The 24,012-nt window shown below is 37.7% G+C and overlaps 1 protein-coding gene across 1 annotated transcript in view; it reads left to right on the forward strand.

Moving 5' to 3' along the window:
• INPP4B (inositol polyphosphate-4-phosphatase type II B) overlaps positions 1-24,012 on the forward strand; it is a 290,218-nt gene that overhangs the window by 128,276 nt on the left and 137,930 nt on the right. The window contains exons 4-5 of the mRNA XM_031504683.2: positions 6,160-6,278; positions 8,154-8,270. Coding sequence (XP_031360543.1) covers positions 6,160-6,278; positions 8,154-8,270 — 236 coding nt within the window. The remainder of the gene's footprint in view (positions 1-6,159; positions 6,279-8,153; positions 8,271-24,012) is intronic.

A 24,012-nucleotide genomic window follows, 5' to 3' on the forward strand; every position in this document is an offset into this window, starting at 1 on the left:
TTCCCCCCCTGTCCCGCTTATTTCTTCATTTCTCTCATTAGAAAACTGAAGATCAGAGCCTAAATATCATTAGGAGGTGGTGCCTTGAGAAGAATAGTTTTGAACAGAAGGAAAGAGAGTAATTGATAATCTAAAGCAAACAGCAAGAGATCTGCTTTGCGGTCACAAGTCTACTGCAGCAACTCTGGGAAAGTTTTCTGTGCTATTAGAGTCACAGTGTGCTCAGTAAGGAAATGCAGTCTTTTTGGGAAAAATGATATTTTTGCAATTACTTGGAGGAGATACACAGAGATATAATCTCAGACATATTTTCAAAAATTAAAGAAATTCAAAAATCTTGATCAAAAGCAGATCATTACTTAAGGAGCTTTTCTAAGCCAAACTGTAAGTTCTCTTCTTGTTGCTATTGTGTAACTGAAGTCTAGAGCACAAAGATGATGGAATTTAGTTCTCCACAAGTGTAAATAAAGCTGGAGCAGGATTGTGAATGGGCTGAAACACATGATCTGATGTTAGCAGCAGATCAATGCACAACAAATGTAAATAGCACGGGATGGATACTTAACTCATGTAAGGACACCTTTACACCTTCACTCCTGCAGTGCAAGTATGATGCCTGCGAGCTGTGTTGGTCCAGTCAGCTGGTTTCCTGAGCTTCTTGCATCTATTATACTTAAAGCCCTAAGTGTCTGGTGCTGTCCAGGCTAAATAGCAAAGCTGTAAGAGGAAATAGGGCTGTTCTAGCATTGAAGAAGAATTGAAACCGTATTGTGGCAATGGGCAATGAAAAGTTGCAGATTAAGCCTTGGCGTTGCTGAGGAAACTTCTCTGTGACCATCCAAGCACTACTCTGGCAGTCAGATTCCACCATCTGAGCTGGAATCAAAGCCCCTTTGCAGCTACACCCCCACACTCACACAGGGTTTATTCTGAAATAGATCACTTCTGATTTTGCTGGTAGTAATTCTAACCAGATTAATCACTTCATCTGCAAATAAGATGATGAATGCAGCTGGCATCTCAACTCACAGGCATGATCACTTATCAGCATACAGCATTTCTCCCCAGCAGCATTCATGTATATCTTATTTCAATGACTCATAAATAATCATGTTCTTTTAGCTGCAAATTAAGTGGGTAATAACTGATGTTTTTCTGGGCAGCATGCTCATAGATTAGCATGCTCATAGATTATTTACAGTTCGTACTGTTAATATTGTTTAGTGTTTGTGGGGTTACATACAAATGTACATGTGTACATTTCCTTGAGAATATAACTAGGTTACTTTAGCAACCAGCTGTATGTTCTAGAAAACAGATATATTATTTTCATAGAAGCCTCTTACCCCCAGAGACAGGAACAGTGATTTGAATGTCTCCATAGGTAAAAATCAGTGGATCTTTACTTATATGTATATGTGCTCAAAATTTAGTTTTCTGTTGCACAGAGTTTTTTTTCGTTATAGAGTTCACCTGAGTGAGCATCTATTTTGGTCACTACAATTAAAGAGTGTCCTTCCTAATGCACACCTATTGCATGGGTATGTAAACCGAGGTGGGAAAGTTCATGGGATGCTACACATTGCTGTTCAGTTCTCAGCCCTCTCACAGTTGCATTTACACTCTTAATTCAGAAGGATGGCCAAAGCTTTCCTGTATGTTCCAAAATTAGATTATTCCTAAACTTTTGCATGTACCTGACTGTAGGTGTTCCTTTTCAGCTAGGGCAGAAACAATGGTGATGTGCTCTTCCATCTCTTAGACTTCCCTACCATCCTCAATACTCCCCCAGGGTAGAAGAAAGTAAACTATATATTGTTCAGTGTTCTTCTTGTAGCACAGGTCCAAGTGTGGCATTCCCTTCTTTAACATGTCCTTTTGCCCACTAAGGAATAGCTACACCTTACCTAATCAGTTTAAGACCGACTGTACATTCTTATTTATAAACTAAGTTGCTTTGGGATAATAATGCTGCAGCATTATCAATGGAATGAAGAAAAATCTGAACATTACCTTAATATATATATATATATATATATATATATATATATATATATATATATATATATATGTGTGTGTGTGTGTGTGAGACACAGGCTTTTCCCATGCCCCTTGTCATCAGATACTATTAATTTTCTGTTGTTTTGACAGCATACAAAATAGCATACCCTGGAGACAACAGGGCTATGTTGTTAATTCCTGTTCCTAGTCAGGCCCCTGGAATCTGTTTTGGTTTGGAATGTGGGAGGGAATAAAGCTGTGGGAAATGGTGTTTTCATCACTGGTTAAGGAAAGAGCTACCTTGCACACCATCATACAGGCTAATAAATACATTGTATGAATCCTGAGTATGAGAAGACACCAATGTAACTGTATTTTTCCTCACTAGCAAAAAAAAAAAAAAAAAAAAAAAAAAAATAATTATTCAATTTCAATGCCATTTTCCAATTTTTGATACCCTCCTTGGCTCATTTCCCAAAGAACTCTGGACTCTGAGCTGGGGATGTCTTCCATTCCCACTGCATGTCTTGTTTGTTCTAGCTACTGGATTTTTCCATTTCTGGGAGATGCTGCATCTCCCTGTTTCTCTGCCAGACTAAAGTTTTTTTGCTCCAGTGGACTTTGTGCTTGGAGCAGAGAGTGCTAAGTGCCTGTTCAGATGTGTAACAGTTTCAGGGAAGGTAGATGATGAATTTCCAGGCTGTTTCTATTTTGGGTTTTGTTTGTTTTGTTTCCTTTCTTCTTACTGTTATATAGTAGTTGGGATTTTTTAGATTTTGTCTGTGTACTCTCTTCCTATATAGAAGTAACATTTAAAAAAAAAAAAATCCTCCAAGGTCCCATGAGGATACAGTAGCCAGTCTTTTGCTTCATCTGGGCACACAAATACAGAAAGGCAAAGAGCACAGCCATCATGTCAGTGCAGCGCAGAGAACAGTCAAATATCAATAGAAGATTTGTTTCTTCCTGATATATTAACTTTTTTCCATTGTCAATATTAAAGCATAAATTATTTCTAACGCAGTTCTTCCTTAAACATTCATTGTACACTGATAGGCTCAGCAGAGTTTGGGTCACCAGGGGAATAGATGACTCAGGCTGTTGCACACTGAGTCAACAGTCACAATGAGTAGATTCATATACTTTTGGCATGTAAGTACAAATGGACACTTCATTTCACTGTGTTTTGAATGATTATTTCCAGAATTAATTCAGACATTCTGAAGTATTGAGAAATAACATAACCTGTGGTTTGCTTGGGCATAGGTTATGGTTGAAAGTGCATTGATGTTGTTGCCTATGCAGTTAAGGAAACAGCCTCAGAATGTCTTTCAGGCTTGTGTTTTCATCAGTTTCTATTTGAGGGGTATGCTAATACCTAACAAACATGTTTAAATCTATAACATGCTTTCCTGTGTAGTGCTTTGCTTTGTTTCTTTGACGACCTAGAGGTTTTTGGAGGTGCTGAATTGTTCAAAGGGCAATAATGCAGCATAGAATTGTGAAACTTGCCAGGCTGTGAACAGGATATAACAAGTTTTTATTCTTTGGCATCAGCTTAAAAGTAGTCCTTTTGTTTTGTTAAACTTTTCATTTGGACTGTTTGGAAGGGAAGTGATGCACTGTGGCAACTTCTGTGTTCTTTACCTGGGATGACTGTATTGAATATCCTCTCTGACTGAAAGGCGAGTTGTGAACAGCAGTAGTTCAGTGTCACAATAGAGATAAATAGCACTGTCGTCACAGTAGATACAGGTTTCATTTAATTTCATTTATCCTTCTGCACCAGTGTCTCCCAAAGAGTTCTGATGCTTTATGCTGATCCTCCCTACTGGAGATATGCAGATGAATTATTTTTATGTCATCTCTATCCAGTGAAATTCAAGATCATGCTGCTAAGCCACCTTTTTACAGGAAAAATGATCTACTGACTGGATTGCAGTACTGTCACAGAAATAAATTTTCTCCTATGTTCAGATAGCACCAAGGTGGTGACCACTTAGTGCAAATCTTCTTCCTATTGTTAATAGTTTCTCAATAGGATAAAAGCCTGTGCTCTTGGCAGCTAAAAGATTTAGTCACATCTAGATAATATATTTGAGACAAGCCACAACTAGATCAAACTATTATTTGTGAGGGTTTTGCCTCGATTCATCATGCAGTAGTACTTTTTGCAAGAGTTTAGCTGCAGAGGTCCTGCCAGAGTCACTGATAATGCTTTTAAGGATCTAATTTTATTTTTCCTAAGTGTCTGTGTCTCTTTGTTTTTCTCACTTTTCTCGTATTCTATTCAATTGTGATCTGGATAGCCTTCCTGTGTGGTGGGTGTGAAAAATTTGACTGTCTCTCTGTTCCAGCTTCTGATAGTGAGCATGTGCTCTCTTGCCATTCCTCTGAAACAGTGATACATTCTAAAAAAATGATCATAGAATGCAATATTTAAGGATTGTACGGTGGCATGACATCAGGTTCTGTGGGGGGAACTGGCTATATTTGGAAATCTCAGTGATCTGCTACTACTTACGTGATCAACTTTAGAGAGGACAAAGTCAAATAGTGTCAAAAGGTGTCTGCTAAACCTTTTGTGCTTTGGCAACTGCTTTTCATTCTATCTACTGTAATGTTTAAGGTGATGTCAAGTAGTTCTAATATTCAGTCATTTTAATAATGAAGTGAGTCTTAGCAGCAAAGACTTGCTGGCAACTCACTGTTTGAGCCTGGTGCTGTTACATCAGCTGTTTCATAAAGACTTCATCATGCACAAACTTTTATGCTTATCCCACTTTTTCCACCAAATTATAATAAGGTCAGTTTGAAACAATGTACCAGGAGATTTCACTGGCAATTTGAACTAAAGCAAAAACTTTATTCTCTGAAGGTTAGATTTAATTGTCTCCCTGTCTCTTTTAACTGTAATAAAAGAGTGGTAAAAAAGCTCCAGATAGTTTTCCTTTTATTTACTCCAGCAGCAGGTTCAAGCCCAAAGGAAAAAAAAGGTATAAAACAAACTGAGTTGGCCTTTTGTATGTATCAGAGCTTTTCTAGTGTTGGCTTCTTATCAGACCAAGTTTGCTTGCTGTGAAGATAATCTGACTCACCTTTTGAAAAGTTAAAGGTCAGCTGCACTTGAAGAGTCCCTGGTAGGCAGTGGCTCATAGAAAATACCCTCAGCTCTTTCTTGACAATTACCCTCTCTGAAGCTATAGTCTTTTCTTTGCTTGCCTTAGGCTTGAGATCCCAGGGTAGTTTATTACCCTGCAGAAAGCACTAGGTAGATCCCGCTGCAGTTTTCACTGCTATACATTCCTTAGGGAAGAACAGAATGTGGTGGATGGTTTTTGCTTTTGAGCCAATGCATTGCCCATTTATCTGTGCCCCTTCTGTGAGACAGCTGATGATGGATTTATTTATTTCTTCCTCCTTTTTCCTCTGTGCTTTCACCCTTTTGTTTTGAAAGCATGAAGTGTGTTGATGTAAATAATGGTCTCAGTCACCTGCATGATTCTGAGCCCAGGATAAAAGTAAATTATTAAACCAGAATTGAATTTTTCTATTAGGTAGAATGAGTTCTAATAATGATGCTGTATAGGCAGAATGCAGTTCTCATTTATATACCAGTCGCTGACAAAAGAATTGGTTATGTTGCTGTCTGCTTTTAGATATGTAGATTTATACTTCACAACTAGTTCTGCTAAGTTCACAAGGAGTAACAAATGACTTAAACCAGCTTAAACACTGGTAGCAATTAGCTGTTTTAAAATGTGTTTGAAATGGTTGTGTAACTGGGGAAATTGTCAGACAAGAGAGGATGCAATAAGGCTGCTAAAAGAGATTTTGTGGGCAAATTAAGCGAGTACTTAGTAAAATTAACTACTATTGCAGCGTATGCGCATGCACACTCATGGACTGGGGCTGATGAGCCTCTGGCAGGGAGCTTTGCAGAAGTATTTTTAGTGGAAATGAGATCTCAGCCAAGTTCTGTGGCATGTGACTTCCTATTTCTGTAGGTTACTTCCAAGGGACTTCCTCTGTTAAATAGACTTGTCTCTGGAGATCTAATCTGGAGCTGAGCGTGGTCTGCTTTGTTCTGTGCCTGTGACAGCATTTTTCTTGGAGTTTGCTTTTGAGTATTTTATTTTTATTTTGCACTGTCTCCAGCATGCAAGGATCTAGTGGCTGCTACCCGTGATCGGAAGCTGAATACGTTTATCCAAGTCTCAGTGGTGCATCCAGCAGAGCGCATTTTGACGCGGTATTCAAGCACTGAAATCGTGGAGGTGAGAGTCTTTCTTAATCATTTAGCATGTTGATTATTTGATTGACAATTTCTTCCTTAGAAAGTGAATTAGGAATAAAACAAGTTAGTGCGTAGTCGTAGGTAAGACAAGCACACTTTTGCAGTTAGTAAAGCATACCTAAGTGTGCTGTAGTTCTTGGCATTTAACCAGGATAAACAGAAATTAACTTGGCTTTTCATGAAAGCTCTGTTGTTCCAAGTAGAGCCATGGAGAATATTCCAATTCTCCAGACATGGGTTTATTATGAAACAGGGAATAGTTGCACTCCTGAAGGGACAAGCCAATGGAAAATAAAACTTACTTAAGAGTATAGTGAGTTTGGAAAGTATTTCTAAATGCATAAAAAAATAGGTGTATTATGTGGTCTTTTATTCTATTTGTTTTTTGTTCTATTTTTTTCCATTAGAGAGTTGATACTTTTGCAATTTGAAAAATATTACCGTTGATCTATAATTAGGGAAAGAAATGTGTGTATGTAATGTCTGTGACTTTATATAAAATAATTAGTAATTTGCATCATACATTAAAAAGTTAACAAAAATTGTCTGAGTCTGCTTTGCTAGTCCTCACTTTGTCCTGTAAGCATTGGTGTCAGAAACAGCAAAAATGGTTCAGAGAAAATGAAGTGTGAGCAATGTAGGTGTAACTTGCTTAACTTACTGGAGAGATCCATTAAGAGCAGGGAAGTCTCATTGTAAACACACACATGTTTTTACCAGAGACTTGTTTGAACTGTTAAATAAAATGAGAATATTTCATGAGCTCTTTGTGTGATTACTTTCAACCAGCTACCAATTAAATTATTATGGTTTCAGCCCTCAACCATCCTGAAACTGCTTAATTCAAATATCTTGTATCTGATCAGGATGTCTCGTTGCAGACTGTCTGGAATGATGTTGCGCAAAAGATGAGTAGATAACTATATATATTTTTTAAATAGAAGTTGATGCATTTCCTAATGCAATGGCCTAGACCTCAAGAAATCCCTGAATTTGTTTTTTTGTGGTTCTCGGCTTTGTAGTAAAGCTTTGGTGGAGGGGAAGGCAGAGGCACAGAAAGTTGATCCATAAGATAAATTACCTTTGTCATGTACAATCATTGTGTTTTATTACTTAATGGAAAATTTTAGGGTACATGCCTGGTAATCTTTGGAAATTAAGTGTAATTAAACATTAAGAAATTACAAACAACATTTGGTATGATTCATTTAATTGTATCTCTTTAGGTATGGTATGGCTTCTTCTGTATACAGCTTTTAAATGCAATCATAATATTTCAAAGCAGAGGAATGTTTTTTTATTGCAGTACCGCCTAAAGAGGAGTATTTCAGTCCTCTCTCCAAAAATCAATATCCTTAATGCAATACCAAGAGTCTCTGTAGCATTTCTATACACTTAGTATTGTGGTTTCATGAGGATTGCTCTTTTTTGTATCTATGTGCAAGTTAAATCATTAGTTCATTTAAATGAAGATGAAATTGTGGTACTTCTAAAAAATGTTGTGGGAGTAAGAAAGGGTTTGGTTATTATAGGTTGTATTCCAGAATCTGATACTGGTTGAGCTGTTTAAAAACATGATACTAGGCTCTGCTTCAGAAGAACTTCATATCCTTTCCAGTTAAAAAAACTTTACAGGAAGTTGTTTTGGTTTTGTTTGGGTTTTGCTTGTTTGTTTTTAGTTTTCCTGATAAAGTTGTAAGGCTGTTTGTTTTTTCTCATTGGTTGGGTAATAAAACTGAGCTCTTTTCATCTGTGCTGTAGACAGCTGACACCTTTTGGGTTTCTGTACCTCCATAGTGACATCCCTCACATTGCTCAGCTGTTACCTTACTGAGCATTTACTCATGTTGCACAGGGTACAAAAGATCCACTGTTTTTGACTGGTGTGACCTTCCCACCGGAATACCCCATCTATGAGGAAACTAAAATAAAACTAACAGTCTATGATGTCAAAGATAAATCCCAAGACACGGTAAGTGCTTTGCTTCATTCCTTGTACAGATCTTGTTGTTCTTTGGCTCTCATTAGCAAACTGGGGAAATGGGTTGATGTGAAATTGGTTTTGTTGTTCTCTTGTGCCTAAAATCTACTTTGTCTGTTGTTAATATATTGGAGAATAGAGAAAGAGAACCATGCACTTGAGATGGGTGTTTTTAACTGGTTATATGAGTCAGCACAGGTATTCCTGGCAAATAAAAGATTGCTCTGCTGTGCTTTTTGAGGGCAGAGAACACATAGAATAGACTGAGATAGCACCACTGTAAATAATTTTTCAGAAATATATTTCTGATAATATTATATGCACAAACCAGAATGACAGTAGAGTCTGTAACTTGGGAGAGAGCTACTCATTGTTTAATCTCTTGTGTGGTGATACCTGCAGCTTTTCTGTCGCTGCTTCTGTTATTGATTTGTAGCAGTCCAAGCTCTAGAGTGTCACAGCTAAAGGTGAATCATTTGGGGTGCCGGGGTTGTACATTCTTGAATACAGAGTCAGCTTTTTATTCTTGGAAGTTACTCACTTGAGCTGATTTATGAAGGTCAGTGGGACAATCTAAGTAATTTAACTGCCAAATAAAGTGCTTGAGTACTATTTTATGTGTTCCAGGTAATCTAAGACAGCCTTAGACAAAGGCTAAGCCTTTGTCTTAGCCTAGGACAGAGCTAGATGTCATCATAGGACCTATGGGAGTTGTGTGGTTTTCTTCTGCAACAGCTGGAATCCAGCTGATAGTTTGCTCTTAGACATTGAAAATGGCCCTTGACACCTGAATTTAATTAACTGAATTGCTCTTTGCATATCTGTAGTTGGCACCCAGCATAATTAAAGCAAGTGCAAGCTATGTCCTGACTGCATGTGTGTTCATTATCTAGAAGAAGGAAATTAAAGGCATGACTTAAAGATTGAGACTGTCTTTAAATTGCTCACAAAAGTAAAGTTCTATGTTTGAGAACTTGTAATTTTTTTCAGGTAGAAAATTATTGATCTATTTGTTTAAATTTTTAAACTTTGTGAGCCAGCAGGTTGGTTCTGTCCCCTCACTGTGCTCTTTCATGGGAATGTGTGGAGTATTTTAAGCATAGAACCTGAATTTCTTCTCTGTTTAAGAATAACTGGGGAAGGGACATGTATGTGCATTTTATAATGTATGTACTTCAAATTTGGCATTGGATTAGATTATGGGGGCTTAAAATGGGATCTGCTATTTATTCAGTAGAGTTGTCACCTGTGGACAGGTAACAGGCATTGAGTGAGTGGAGGTGGATTTTGTCCTTCCCTTCCAGTTTCATTCTGACTGACAGATACTGGAAAATAATATCCTATCTGTAAGTGATAAAAGTGAACTGGGTTCATAGTTCTTTTCCCTATATTACTGCTTTCCTAGCTCCAGGCTTATGAAAGAGAAGATCTACCCTGGAGGACTAATATAATTTGATAAGCTTTTTGCAAATCTGTAAGAACTTCCCGTAACTGTTCCTTACAATTGTAGGACAGGACTAGAGTCTCTCCCAGGGAATCCTATTGATGTAGCTTGTAAATAATGAGAGAATACCTTTCTCTTTTGTAATAGTATTTATTTATATTGTTACTATGTGAAACAGTCTAGATCTGTACTGCAGTATCTTTTTTGTGGGGGGAAAATACTAATCTCATCTCTGGTTTACATACATTTAGCATTTTTTGCTACTCAGCCATTTTAAAGCTGGATGTAGGCAAGACAAAATTAAATAAGATGCAAGATTTAAATCAAGATGATCTGCAGCATATGTGAATGACCCCAGGCTACCCTGGTTGCAACTTCATCTGTGGCAATATTTGGACTTCTGTTTACATCCTAAAATCTCAGTCCTGATAAAACTTGACTTTCTTACCTATAATGAATTAGAAACCATCTCACTTTCTGTTTGCTTAGGTGACTTTTTTTCAAGTCTGGATTTTTATGTAGGCTCATAAAAGTCAGGTTGAAATGAACCATAATTTGGTACTGTTACCAGCATAGCTGCAACAGCACAGATTTCTATGCTTGCTTCACCACCCAAGAAATTGGCTATGTCCCTTTGGCAGTAAAACTGCTCCGAGTGCTGTGGTGTCATGGCTCTGATTCTCCAGTCTACAGTAGAGCTGGATTTCTTGTTCCTCAAAAAGTGCTGCCACATATTGTGGCTACCAAATGTAGTCCACCATTCCTCCAAACAGACAGGTAATCCAGTTGGGGGTAGAGGGGAATCCAGGCCTGCCAGGCATGCCCTGCTCTTCCAGTCTGTGCTCCAGAGCAGACACCAGTTCAAATAATTGGGCAGAAATAAACCTTGGATTTGACTGTGAGATATTTTGCAGAAATTGTGTTACAGTAACAATTCCCACAGCATCAGTACTGTACTACTGCTTGCCTCAGTTAATAAGCTCACAGTAGCTAATAAAATATATACTTTAACTTTTCTTATTTCTCTTGCTGCAACTATAAGAAGTGAATTCTGTGCATTAATTAAATTCAGCAGGATTTTACTGCCACAAATAGAAGACTGTAGATAAGGTGGGGAAAGGGCAGTAAATACATTACAGGGTAAAGCTTTTTCTTGGGTTTTGTTAAACCTGACTGACTATACAAGAGAATTAGCTCTCATTTTCAAACCTGCTGGATTTTTTCTGTAATATAAAACTAAGTAAATACTTCTTGAATTGTGCACATAGATGATAATATTAAAGTGCAAGAGGATGCTCCTCACTGAGAAACAGCCAGAATTTATTTTTGGCCTGCACTTTTAAAAAAATCTTGAAAATAACCTTTCAATACTAGTATTCCTGTATCAGAAAGGTTTTAGTTATTTCACTCTTACCTGTCATTTAATTTACATTATGTAAGAAGTGTTGTTTAATTATATTGAAATACTGTGCAGCTGGGATCACATTCACTATGCTTGACACACTGAATGTTCTGACTGCACTTTTCACTTCTAATGCATCTCTGTCTGATTTTGATCATAATTATATCTTGGCTGTGTCAGATTTTCTGTAATTTAGGGTTTTTAGTTTAATGAAACAGAGGTTTGTGTTTGTTTTGACTAGTCTTTCTAAGTGATTAGTTACTGTAAGTTTTCATGTAAATAGAAACTTTTAAGCAAGTCTGTGGTATTCCCAGTTTACTTTGATATGCTTAGAATAAAGTAGTTGAAATGCTTTTGAAATTTCCTTTAAATATATCCAGTGAAGCCATGCATACAGTGGGTGGGTAATACTCTATCATGAAAAATGTATAGTGACATCTGTTTCTACATCACAAAGATTTTTCTTTTCCTATTGCCAGGAGCAAATTTATGTTTTGCTGGCTTGAGCTACACTTTCTTTAGGATTTTATAAAGTTGGTTTTGTTGTAATGCTGGAGCTATACCTGTCCTTTGTCATTGTCTAATAAGATCAGAATTATAGGCTTCTAAACTGTTGAAATATTACTTCTGTCCCACTTTTGCACAAGCATGCTCTTCTTACCTTTCTTACAGGCACGCAGGTTAGCCCAGCTTGGTCTAGCAAGTTTTAGAGCTGAAGCCAGGTTCATTCTCTGGGACAATGCTGCATAGCACAGGTCAGGTACCACTGCTACATGACAGAGCCACAGAGAATGCAAAGCTGATGATTTTGGGAGTCTACTGCCTAATCTGGGAGGCAGAAGCTGTTCTGTATTTGAAATATGTGTGTCCTGCAGCAAGAGTTACCAACATCATACCCAGTGAGTTGGGCCGCCTCTTTTTCATCCACACCTGGACAAGTGCTGGGAGCAGAGGCAGGACCAACTTTCTGTACCTGCTGGGAACTTTCTGTATCTTATTGCCCCTTCAAAGATAATCTCTTTTGGATGGATATTACTACTGGGATTCACATGTGATACTGAAAGTTGCACAGAGCCACTCCATTGTTATCTCCTGAGAGCAAGGAGAAACTGGCTGTTAAAATATTACACATTTAACAGTCTGGTCTTCCTTTTTCTACTTGTCAAATTTCATCTTAATCACTGAGAATAAAATCAGATTAATTTGATAATTTTATAAGTAATAGGGCTAGTAGTTCTGTTTTGGATATGGGAACATATGTTATAAAGTGGCAATTTTAGATTACTTAGGCTTTAAATTACATGTCTTTTAACTCTTGGGGTTTGAATCTTCTATTAAACCTGTTCACCAGGAATGAAATTTTGCAAAAGGTTTTGCTTTGTGTGTTTCTTGATTTTGCAAGCGTCCCTGTTAAAATTGAGTCCCACTGGGGTGAGTGGAAAATGAAGACTATCCATCATGACAGAGGCATTTTGAGTTAAGTTGTGAAACCAAATCTGAAGCGACAGCGTTCCGTGTTCTCTCATGGGCATTGATCCCTGTCACACCACCACCATCATGCTGTTTGGTCTTTGGTGCTTGGCCATCTCCACTGAAGAGACACACAGGGCTGGAACATTAGGAGAGCTGCAGAGCAGTGTGTAAAATGCATTAGCAGAGATGAATGTGAAATCTTCCACCTCGCCTTCCTTTTCTCTGCCTGCACCAGAGTGCACTCAGTATCTCACTCCTGTGAATGCTAAAAATACCAAAACAGTTTCTCATCAAAAACTGAAGCAAAGTGCAATACTTTGTTTAAAGACAACTCTTAAGTCTTCCCTTTGTCAGTTCTGTTCACTGCCATCTCTGCAGGACTTGCAGAGGAATACTGCCTCAAATTAGAAACTCCTGTTATCTCATTCTCCATAATAGAGCAGTACTGTAGACTGCTACAGTCCTACCCACAGAAACACTTGCACTAAAGCTTTAAATGTTCATGTTTCTTTTCAAAATCATCTATTTTTTTCATAAATATATATTTGATGATAGGTTGAGTTTTCCTTTTGCATCAAGATAGACGTTCTTCATCATTATTAGGAGCAGGAGAGGAATGTTTTCTGATTCTTCGGGGCACCTGCGTGTTGAATCCACCTAAAGTATTGTTGTCAGTCTTTCTCTATTTTTCAAAAGTCTTGGATACAAAAAGGGAAATTCAAACTACTTTGGGTTTATACTTTGGGTTTACTACTTTCCTTTGGATTTATATTGATATAAATTCTTTCTTTGAAGTGGCTGAGGGTACAAATAGGTTTCAGATATCTTAGTCTATCTGTAAGAGAATTGAGGATAAGTGTCAAGACTGGTAAAGTTATAGGTATAGACATAAAGTCCACTTGTAGACTTACTGCTGTTTGCACCTCACCCTTGAAAATTTAGTGGGAGGATTTGGCTTTGCAAAAATCTTTCTCCCTTTGAAACTATCTACTATTTTTTCTCCTACTCTTTTATTACTTTTTTCTTATTGAGGCAAACTCCTCCCTATTGCTGTATCTTCAGGGAAAATTGTAACCTACTGTTCCTCAATTTTCCATTTTCTTTTCCTTTTCCACCTACTCTGCCAATCAAATGCTATTGCTGCCTGACATCAGGCAAAGGTTTGTTCTAAGAGCTGACATTTGGGAAAAGATTTGTAAAGGTACCTAGCAATGACACCAGTGGTATTCTCTAAAAGTTTAAAGGGTTGCCTTGAAAATTGCTTAGAAAGAAAGGCACAAATTAGTAAATGATAACATTTTCATTTAAATTTTATTTTAATCAGCTGGGGATTTCAGTAAAATAGGCATGATTGTTGCAGTCTCTGTAGCGCTACCTAAAAAGCTTGCAAATATATAATTCTTGTATATCCTTCATTGCTCTGCCTCTCCCTAGACCAGCACAGAGCACATCAGAACAGTCAAACAAATCCAAGGTGGCTTTTGCACTGCCCTGTCGTTTGTAATGATGACTTTTAGTGTTCAAGGGGCAAGTGTATAGAAGGCCGGGATGTTTTCCTCTGAAATATTTAATGTTGCAGCAAATACAGGAAACAGAGCATGGCACAGTGTTTGTGTAGTCAGTGTGGAGCAACCTGGCTGTGAAGACATGCCCTCAAGTGATAGAATAGCTTCTGTTCTTTCAGAGAGTTGATCTGCCTTCCCTCCCAGTGCCTTTGATGCTGACGACCCCTGGCCAAGGCCCTGGAGGAAGCTGTTCCTCAGGAGGGAAGGATGGCTGGTGCTGCCAGCAGGCTAGGTACTGAAGCCCTCATGGGAGCCCAGGCACTGCAGGGGTGAAGGATTTCCTTCAGATAAATGCATCAACGTGGAAATGTTTGAGTCACTTCAAGGATTTGTTTGTTCTCATTGGCAATTTTTTATTTATTGTCAGTTTTTAATTTATTGATCAGTTCTTCCAGCTCTGTTGTGTGGGTACCCAGACAACAGCTGGTTTTGCTATTAAAGTCTGGGGCAAAGAAGGCATTTGAAGTACCTCAGCCTATTCCTCATCCTTTGTGTGCATCTGCATCTATTAAAGATGAGATTCTCCTCAGTCGTCCTTTTGTCGCTAACATATTTATAGAAACATTTGTTACTGTCTTTTATGGCAGATGCCAAATGAAATTCTAGATAGCCTTTATTCTTTCTAATTTTATCCCTGTATAAGCTAATGGAATCCTTGTAGTCCTCCTGCATTGCTTTCCCTTTCTTCCAAGGGCCACAAACTTTGTTTTTCAACTTGAGTTCCAGCCAAAGCTCTTTGCTCATCCAGCCCAGTCTTCTTCCCCAACAGCAGGTCTTTTGGCATGGTGGGGGCCTGCTTCTGTGTCTTTAAGATTTTGTGATGAGTGTCCATCCTTCCTGGACCCCTTTGCTCCTCAGGACTGCCACCCAAGGGACTCTGGTAACCACAGTGCTAAATGGACCAAACCTTGCCCTCTCAAAGTCCAAACTGGCTGTTCTGCTGACTCCCTTTCCTTTTCTGAGACTTGAAAATTAATTATTTTGTGATCACTGTGCACAAGGCAGCCCCCAACCAACACATCACACACTGGTTCTCCTCTGTTCACAAAAAAAAGATCCAGTGATGTGCCCTCCCTTGTTGGCTCACTTACCAGCTGTGTCAGGAATGCCTCTTTCCAACATTCTAGGGCTCCTGGACTCTTTCTGGGTTGAATTTCTTGCAGATATCTGGTAAGTTGAAGTTACACCATGAGAATGAGGACTACTGATAGTGTGACTTCTCCCAACATTTTGTCCACCTCTTCATCCTGGTTGGGTGGTCTATCTGTCTTGTTTCCATTCTCCCTGATCCTTTCCTGTAAACACTTTATAGTAACCATCATTAATCTCTAGACAATCAGAACCCTCCCTGATACTTGGGGCTACCCCATCACCTCTCCTTCCTTGCTTATTCCGTCAGAAGGGTTTGTAGACATTGCTAGATAATACACCCTTTGTAGAGATTGATGTAAAACAAAGCAAAGTATCCAATCAGGATTAAAAATATGAAAACAAAGGTGTATGGAGCAGTGGTAAGTCTGCTCTTGTTTATTTGTTATGAAAGCAGGCACTCAGAGGTTGGAAACAGATTTTTTCTTTTGAGGTTTTGAGGCGTGTGTTCTGTGAAATTGAAAAGAGCAAATTCAGTCTGTTAGAACAGATTTTTCTTCCTCTACCATGTGCCTTGCAAAAGTGTCTTTTACAGTTATAGTTATGCTTGTACCAGTAAATGTTTACATTTGAAGCTTTGTACTTAAAAACTAAAGCTGAGCAAATAATTCTGTTTAAAAATTACATTAGAAACGTATGCACTGGATGCAATGTGAGACTTTATCTTCTTGAGCAAATTTTTGATGGAAGAGCATAATAAATTGCTCTCAAAGCAAACTAGTTAAATGTTTTGTATTATGCTGTATTTTAAATATTTGATGAATAAACATGAAAGGCTTGTGTAATCATTTAGGATTTCCAATGCTGTTAGATGTGCATGTATCATTGAATTTTACAGTAATCAAAGCCTCTTTATGTAATCATTATGCAGTATTTTACCGAACCAAATTCCCACGTGGCTGAAATTCTCCATGCTTGGCTTTCTTCATGCCAGAGATGAGGATTTTGTTTTGATCTGTTCTTCATCATGGATTGTGTGATCACAAGGGGAGGGCAAAAATCCCTGCCTTCAGCATACATTTGCTTTAAAGATCTGTTTGCAGCTCGCATAGAGATGGCCAGAAAGCCAAGAGAGCAAAGGAAAAATGCTGCCTTGTAGTGTGATCAAAATTTAGTGCATGTGGTCCTCTCAAAATCCCAGCAGCATAAATGTGAATGAACACTATTAGCAGCAACAATTGTGGATCCAGGGTTTCAGTGTACAAAGGTAGAAAGCAGTTGCTGCATTCAACAGAGCATCAGCTGCATTGTAGTGTTCTGACACTTTGGAGTATCTGAGATGTCCTTTCACTAAGGAGTAAACTGACTTCCCTCACCTCAAATTTATTACATTTAGGTGAGATCATGGATTATAACCAAGGATTCACTGGCACAGTGACATTAGTTATGTTTTTATTTATTCTTTTTGTTGTTTGGTTTTTTTTTTTTCACCATTCTGCAGTGATGAGAATTAGTGCATTTTGTTCCCCCTTCCCTCTACCCTCCCCCACCCCCCTGAGTTCTTCTCATTACAGTCATGGTATTTTTAAAGCAAGAATAGTTGAACACTTTTATAGTACCATGCAGCTGTTGATGTTTATTCTTGCAGTCTTATCATCCTTAAATCCTTTGCTGTGTACACAATCTCACTAATGTCAAATGAATAAGCTCGAAATCACAGCTACCCAGACCACTTTAATAGGATTTCATTTTTTTTTTTTCTTTTTGGTTTTCTTTTCCTCCTTCAGTTCAAAGTAAGTTTTTCTACCCCAGCTTTCCCTGCAGGCTTCAGCATATTTCAGTAAGGTCCAGGATTTAAGGCATAACCAGTGTAATGGCTCAAACCATTACACTGAGTTATCAAGGTAACTCAGAGCAGAAAACAAAGATGACAATTACCAAAGACTGTTCTATCAGCTTTGACTGTAAAACACCTGAGCCACCTTCAAGTGAAATTCAGAGGGCTCTCACTAAAGAGGAAATAGAGAAATGTATTTTGTCTGCAAGTTGATAAGCAGATATGTTGTCATACACACATCAGGAATAGTAAAGAAGTAGACCATTTGCATCATTTCTAGCGTATGTATTCTTGTGAGGTAAAAGGAAGGTTTTGAGTGTGTGTATGTTATGTTAGTCTGACTTGACAACCTTATCTGATGGTATCTGAAGTCTTCTTATTTCATGCATCTCACTGTTACATATGGTTGTTTATTTTGCTCAGGTTTTTTGTTCTAAGGTAAGACTGTGGGCATTTGTCGCTGTATTTTTAGTGAAAATACTACTCTGTGGGTAGAAGTCTGGGTCTTTTAGCACAAAATTGTGCAGATGTAACTGTCTTAAAAATTTGTCTCCATTAAAATCTGTCAGCAGCAAGAAATTTGTCTCCATCAAAATCTGTCAGCAGCAGCTGAGGCAGCATTGTATTACAGTGCTTCAGTTTTGTTTTCCCTACTTTACTCCTCAGCAGTTTTACTGGGTGTATTAGAAGTGCACTGAGAGTTACAAGCTATTTCCTTTCATTGCAACAGCATCTGCACTGTGAGTAGTTGTATGTAGGTACGTTTTGTCTTCAAATGCGGATCCATAAGTTTGTGTTGGGAGAAAATAATTTCTCTTTTGAGAACCTATCAGACAGGGTTGTTTGCTTCTGAACAGAAAATCTGTGTCATGAGGGACAAATGTGATTTTTTTTCTTGTAGAAGGCAGCAGTTAGTATATTTTTGAGATGCTTGGAAGGCTTGGATTTTGACACACAACTGCCTCAGTGAAATCAAACACAGAGGTCCTTGATTTGTTATAGCTGTAGACTCTCACTGCCTCTGTTCCTGGGGAATAACTTGGCAGCTTTTCAAAAAGAAGTAATTGCTAGTCTTTTTCTAAAGAAATGATTTCTGAATGTGGAAGCTCTGGATGGTTACTGTCCAATTATTGGTACCCTGTTCTAAAATAGCATCACCCTGTGAGACAAGAAAATTTCTGAATAATTAGCTGGGTCCAAATGACTTTCAGGCTTGGGTATGACAGAAGACTGTCAGTGTAATTTATTTGTAGTATGCCTATACTTAAATCTTTAATTGCAGTATAAATTAAAGTATAGGCATATATACCAAATTTCTTATAGAGGCTTCCTGAGAGACTTTTTCCTGTGTACACACAATGCTCAGTGAGAGTCATGTCCAAAGTTTCATTACCCATTAAGACAACCTTGGCATTATGAGCTTGCAATCCTATCCTAGTGAATAAATCTGTTTGGACTTAGAATTAGCCCTGTACAGATTGTTTGATAGTAGGGTGGGAGTGTATTCCTTTACTACTTTTTTAATGTTCCTCAGGCAATAACTCACTGGCCCCTGGAAAAGGCTCCTGTAGGAGGGACCACATGGCCTAAAGTTTTCACGTCTGTTTTCAGGCAGGTGGAACCTTATAATCAGCAGTATATTCAATATGAAGACAAAAAAGCTGTTGACTCCACTTGCATTAAACTTCACAGGAATAGGATATTGGTATTCCTAACATCTGAGATAATGTTCCTCAAAATCCATGAGCTGTATCTATTGAAGGAGTTGAAGAGATAGGAACAAGAAGTGAAGAGGTGTTATGTAGTTTGAAAAAGCAAAGCATTATTTGCCTTGGTTTTGGTTTGTTTCCCCCTTTTCCTGCCAGTTAATTTTTTTCCAGATTTGCAGTTTGATTTCCCTGCTAGGTGTGCAGCCTGTTGTGCATGCTCAGCATGGACCATAATGTTTATTTGATGTTTCTGAAACTCTTAGATGAAGCTGCTTTTAGAGTTACCTGAATTTTTTTTCACTTTTATTTATGACAGATTGGATGTAGTCATTGAACTACTAGTGACTATAAGTACTTCACACAGGAAAAAGCTGCAAATTCAGGTTATTTAGACAGAATAATTAATTCCTTCTATGATCTGAACACCTAGTTCAAGTAACACAAAATATTCTGGATTGTCAATGTCTTCTTTAAGAGAAATTGTCAGGAAATTTCCATTTACTATATTTGCATCTGTACAGAATCACAGTGAATCTTATGAGACTACATAGCTCAGACATTTCTTTTGATTAGGTCATAATTATTGATGTTCTTTGAATTATTAAAAATGGAATGGGTAATAAATTCTTTGCTTCTTTAGTGAGTGGCTGTCATCCATAACAATTTATTGAGATGCTGTAAGTTAACCTGCACAGCATCATGCTTCACAGTCAATTAAAATGGAAGTAGTTGGTCCTGAATTTGGGAATTTAGTGCTGTAGACCTTGTCTGTTTAAGACTAGGTTTTTTGTATCCTGATTGCTGGATACTTTGCATAACTAACTTAGCATTGGTTGTCTAAAACCAGATACAATAAATATTTTTATATAATGATGGCAACTTGTTTAATATGGGAATGAGAAAAAAATTTAGATTTTTTACAAGGTGTATAGCTTTATTAGAGATCAAAAGCAAAGTTTTATTTTATAGTCTATAATCTATTTCCTTTATTCTATAAAGAAAAGCAAGCATGTATTTGCGGGTGGTTTTAACATTGATTATGACTTTTAAATTAAGAGATAATAAAAGTAAATGCATGTGTTTTGGGAGTGTGCAGATGTTTTCCTTTATCCTTTTCCCCACCAAGTGATGAGAGGACAAGGATCTAACTTGGAATTAAGCAAAATTTATGTTGAAAATGAGCATCTAAGGCAATCTCTGAACTGGGGAGAAGATATGTCTTGCTGTAACATCCTGTAGTCCTTTTCTACTGATACCCAGTCCTGGAAACCCTGGAAGAGAAATGTAGTGAGTGTCTGGCCAGCATCCCAACACAAAGTGCAGAGTGGAAGGCAGATGATAGAAAAAATCTTAAGGGCCTAGATATGATCTAGAGGACCAATCTAATAGTGCCTAGCAAAGTAGACCCATCATTGCTCTCTTACATGTCTCACCACACTAAAATACTTTCTTAGCTGTTCTGTTCCTTTACTGCTGAAATTTGATTTTTTCACATGATGAATGGCGGATAGGGAGCAGCTGACCAAGTGGAATAATAATTAGTAGGGATGTGATAGGAAGAAAGTCCTAGGGAAATCCATATTCAGAGAGAAAGAGGTTGAATTAGAAGATATGGTCAAACTTTGTTGTGTTGAGTTAAATAGCCCCCACCGTTCTGTCTCAGGTTTGCATTCAAGTAGAGCTGGGTTTGTTTGCCTACAAATAGAGCTGGATCTCTGAAATGGGCTTCAAGTCTTAATTCCTCTGATATTTGCCATTGGAAAACATGATGGTGTATGAAGGCATTGGAAGGAGTTACTGGAGACATAACCATCAATACTGTGGAGCGTTAAGATGACACATCTTTGCCTTTGTGTTTGTAGTGAAAAATACAGAATTAGCTAAAATATTAATACTGCAAAGGCTCAGGTGTTGTGTGAGGTAAGTAAACTCAAAGCTCAGGTAAAATGAAGGAGACCACAGGTTCCCCTACAGTTGCTTTGCTAATCCAAAGTTCATGTAATTACATTGTGTACCTGCAATTTGTGTGATTGCAGTGTGTACCTGCTCACTCTTGTTTTCTGGGCCAGGAGGGCTATGTGAATCTGTTACTGTCATTTGCTTCCACAATTGCCAATATTGTAACATTGGGTATAACAATTTCTTTGTGATATTGAGGTTAGGGAAAAAAATTCAGTTTCAAACTCTATAAACATGGAACTTAAAGCATTAGTAACTAAACCAACTGCAAGTAAAGTGCGTGTTTCATTATCCTTGAAAAATGCAACCAATGTATGCTGATGTTACTAGCAAGTGCAATATGTTGAATTTTGAAAGTGTATTTCTTGATATCTTAAATACATGTTCAGAGAATGCCAAGTTGTCTAGTGTGCTTGTCTACACCAAAATAGTAATTTCAAGTACTTTATTTAATTTTATTTGTGGTTTCTCATTTATGTGATGTATTCTTGTCTTGTTCAGGATTAGCCCTGCAAAATATGATCAAAAGCCTTGAATACTTTATTAAAGTAATTTAATTTTTCAATGAAATATTTAAGCTGGCTTTTCCGAAGAAGGAAACATTGTCATTACCTTTAAACTAATACAATAATACTGCATTACTATTAGTAGTTATTTTAAGCAGATAATCACTTTATCTTAAGTTAGCCTCTCCTGTTACTGTAAGGGCATTCACCTCTAATAACACCTCACCTTCCTGTATAGCACAGTGGTTAATGGGGCATTTGGTTTGGCTCATATTTCTAAAATGCTTTCATTTTCTTGTCTTCCATGAAATTTAAACTGTTTTAAAAGGTGATATTAGACAAATCAGCCTTTAAATATTTGAAATAAAATTCCAGAAATGTTTACCTGCTGTGTTTGATTTCCCTTAAATTAGTTTTTGTTTGTTTGTTTGTTTGTTTGATTGGGACATACTTTTAGGGGGAAAAGGGACCATTTCTAGTAAGAACCTTGGCTTGATAGTACTTTAAACTTCCTAGGTCTAGCTGGCTGGATGAGTCAAAATTTCCACATGGCATCATTCCTGGAGCTTGAGCTGGCAGGGAGTCTGCGGGCAGGGTGCTGCCTGCAGCCTGGAATATAGGTTAGTATCTCGGCAACAATAGCATTTGCAGGAGACAGGGCTAAAATTCTGAAAGGTGCATGTATTTACACGAAGGTTTCTACATTCATTTTTGGAAGGCAGCTTAAGTTGTTTCTTTTTAATCTCTACTCCTCCTGGTTTTCAGATCAGTAAGGAGATCACATACAGGTGGACTATTTTCTAAGCTAGGTGTAAAGATTGGAGTTTGTACCCAAGAGTAGTATGTGCTGTTTAGTGCTCCTTTTTCTGTGTGCTGTTTCTAGAGTCAGTATTAACAAAGTCCTATGGAAGAAGAAAAGAATCTACACTGAAATAAAGAATAGCACTGAATGTCTGCTCTGCTACATATTAATAGAGCAGTTCCTATTTATGCAGGAGGAATTTGTATACCTGTATTTAGAGTCATGCAGTCTTAAAAAAGGTGCTACTTTTTGAGGTACTCTGAGGTGCTACTCTTCAAGATGTTTAAAGAAAAAAGCTGGAATGTAGGCTACAGTATCAGATATCTTTATTTACTTTTTTGTTTTGGTTTGTTTTCTTTTCCTCTTTCTAAATCTATATAGTCCTTGTTACTACTGATCAAGTTCACTGTCTCTCCTTAACCTTTCAATTTTTAAGGGAGGAAGTTGAAGTAGTGCCTGTATTGTTACCTTTGGTTAGCTTCAAATCCAGAGCTGGATATGTACAGGTTCTGTTAATATAGCCTCTTCTCTATTGTCTTTGTCTGGAAGTGATGTGTCACTGCAGTATTTCTCTGGTGGTATCACTTCAAACACAGAGTTGTTTGCAACATGTTCTGAGTTCTCCTGCTTCTTTCTTCTGAGGGTTCTGTAAAAGTGTTACTGTTGACAATATTTTAATACTTAATACTAACTCAAACTTATTTCCTGAAAAAATAGTTGTGCAGATGAGGATAGTGACTGCCCTGATAATCTGAAAAATCTACATGTCTAACCCCTGTTTTTTAAAATAAAAGCACTATTATGCCAGGGAAATAGAGCCTCTTTTCCTGTGGGTTATAATTTCTACATGGAAAGAGAGAGAGACACTTAAAATTAAATGCACTCATCATAGGAGTTAACAATGCTTTGACTAAGACCCAGCAACGCTGCACATTGCTGGAAGATAAGAGCTGAAGTTACACCTTACTGCAAATACTGGGAGGCTTTAGACAGGAGGGTTTGACTCAAGAACAGGGCTGGAGAACAAGGATCTAGACCTCCATTTCAGGACAAATCCCTCACCATGAACAAGGATGTGTTGAAGTAAAATGCTGCAAGAATAAGCAATTGTGTTTAACTGAATTATCCTGGCAGTCTTACAGATAATATTAATTGCAGAAGCTTTTGTGGCTGAAAATGATTTTTGCAGTGGGGTAGTACAAGTTGCATTTCCTTCCCAGGAGCTGTTAGTATTTTACAATGTTTGAATTGAATCTTGGATGTAATTTAACTCTGAAAATTTCTTGGTAATGAAAATTTTCTTTGCAGCAAAGGTACGTGAAAATTTACCTAATTACATCTCCAGAACTTATATTTGAATTTGGTATTTTCAGAAATAATGGGATTCTTAATCAAAATTTGTTGAAAAAAGCAAAGAGAAAAAGGGAAAGTAGATGCCTCACTGATGTTCATGGAAATTGCTAAATTTGCTATGAGCTTCTGATGTTGCTCATGTTGCTTGCTGTTGGAGTTCCCTTCTTTCAGTTCCAGAAACTTGGAGAGTCAGGTCAATATTGGATCAAACCTGTTTTGCTGAGGTGACCCCAGCACCCTCTGCTGTTTGACTGTAGCTTGCACTGGGGCAAGAAGCATGGCCAGAGGCTGGTGGTGCAGAAGCAGCAGCTTTTAAGGCTTGATAAAGGAGCTGAAAACTTCACTAAAGGATTTTAGCCATCTTTATTTGCTCTGATGACAAACTCAGATTTCTGAAAAGTGCCATAAAAAAGAATAGTTTCTTTTCCATGGCTTTATGATTTGTGACGTCCTCTGTTTCATGGTCCTACCTTTTTGTCTTTTAAACCACAGCACATCATACCCTTGAACAAAAGAGAACTTTCTGGCATAATTTCACTGAATATTTTTCATTCATTTGGCAGCTGCAAAGCCAGTTGATTCTTATATAATTTT

Source organism: Lonchura striata, chromosome 4 (assembly GCF_046129695.1).
Source record: "Lonchura striata isolate bLonStr1 chromosome 4, bLonStr1.mat, whole genome shotgun sequence".
In the NCBI taxonomy this organism is placed as follows: Eukaryota; Metazoa; Chordata; class Aves; order Passeriformes; family Estrildidae; genus Lonchura; species Lonchura striata.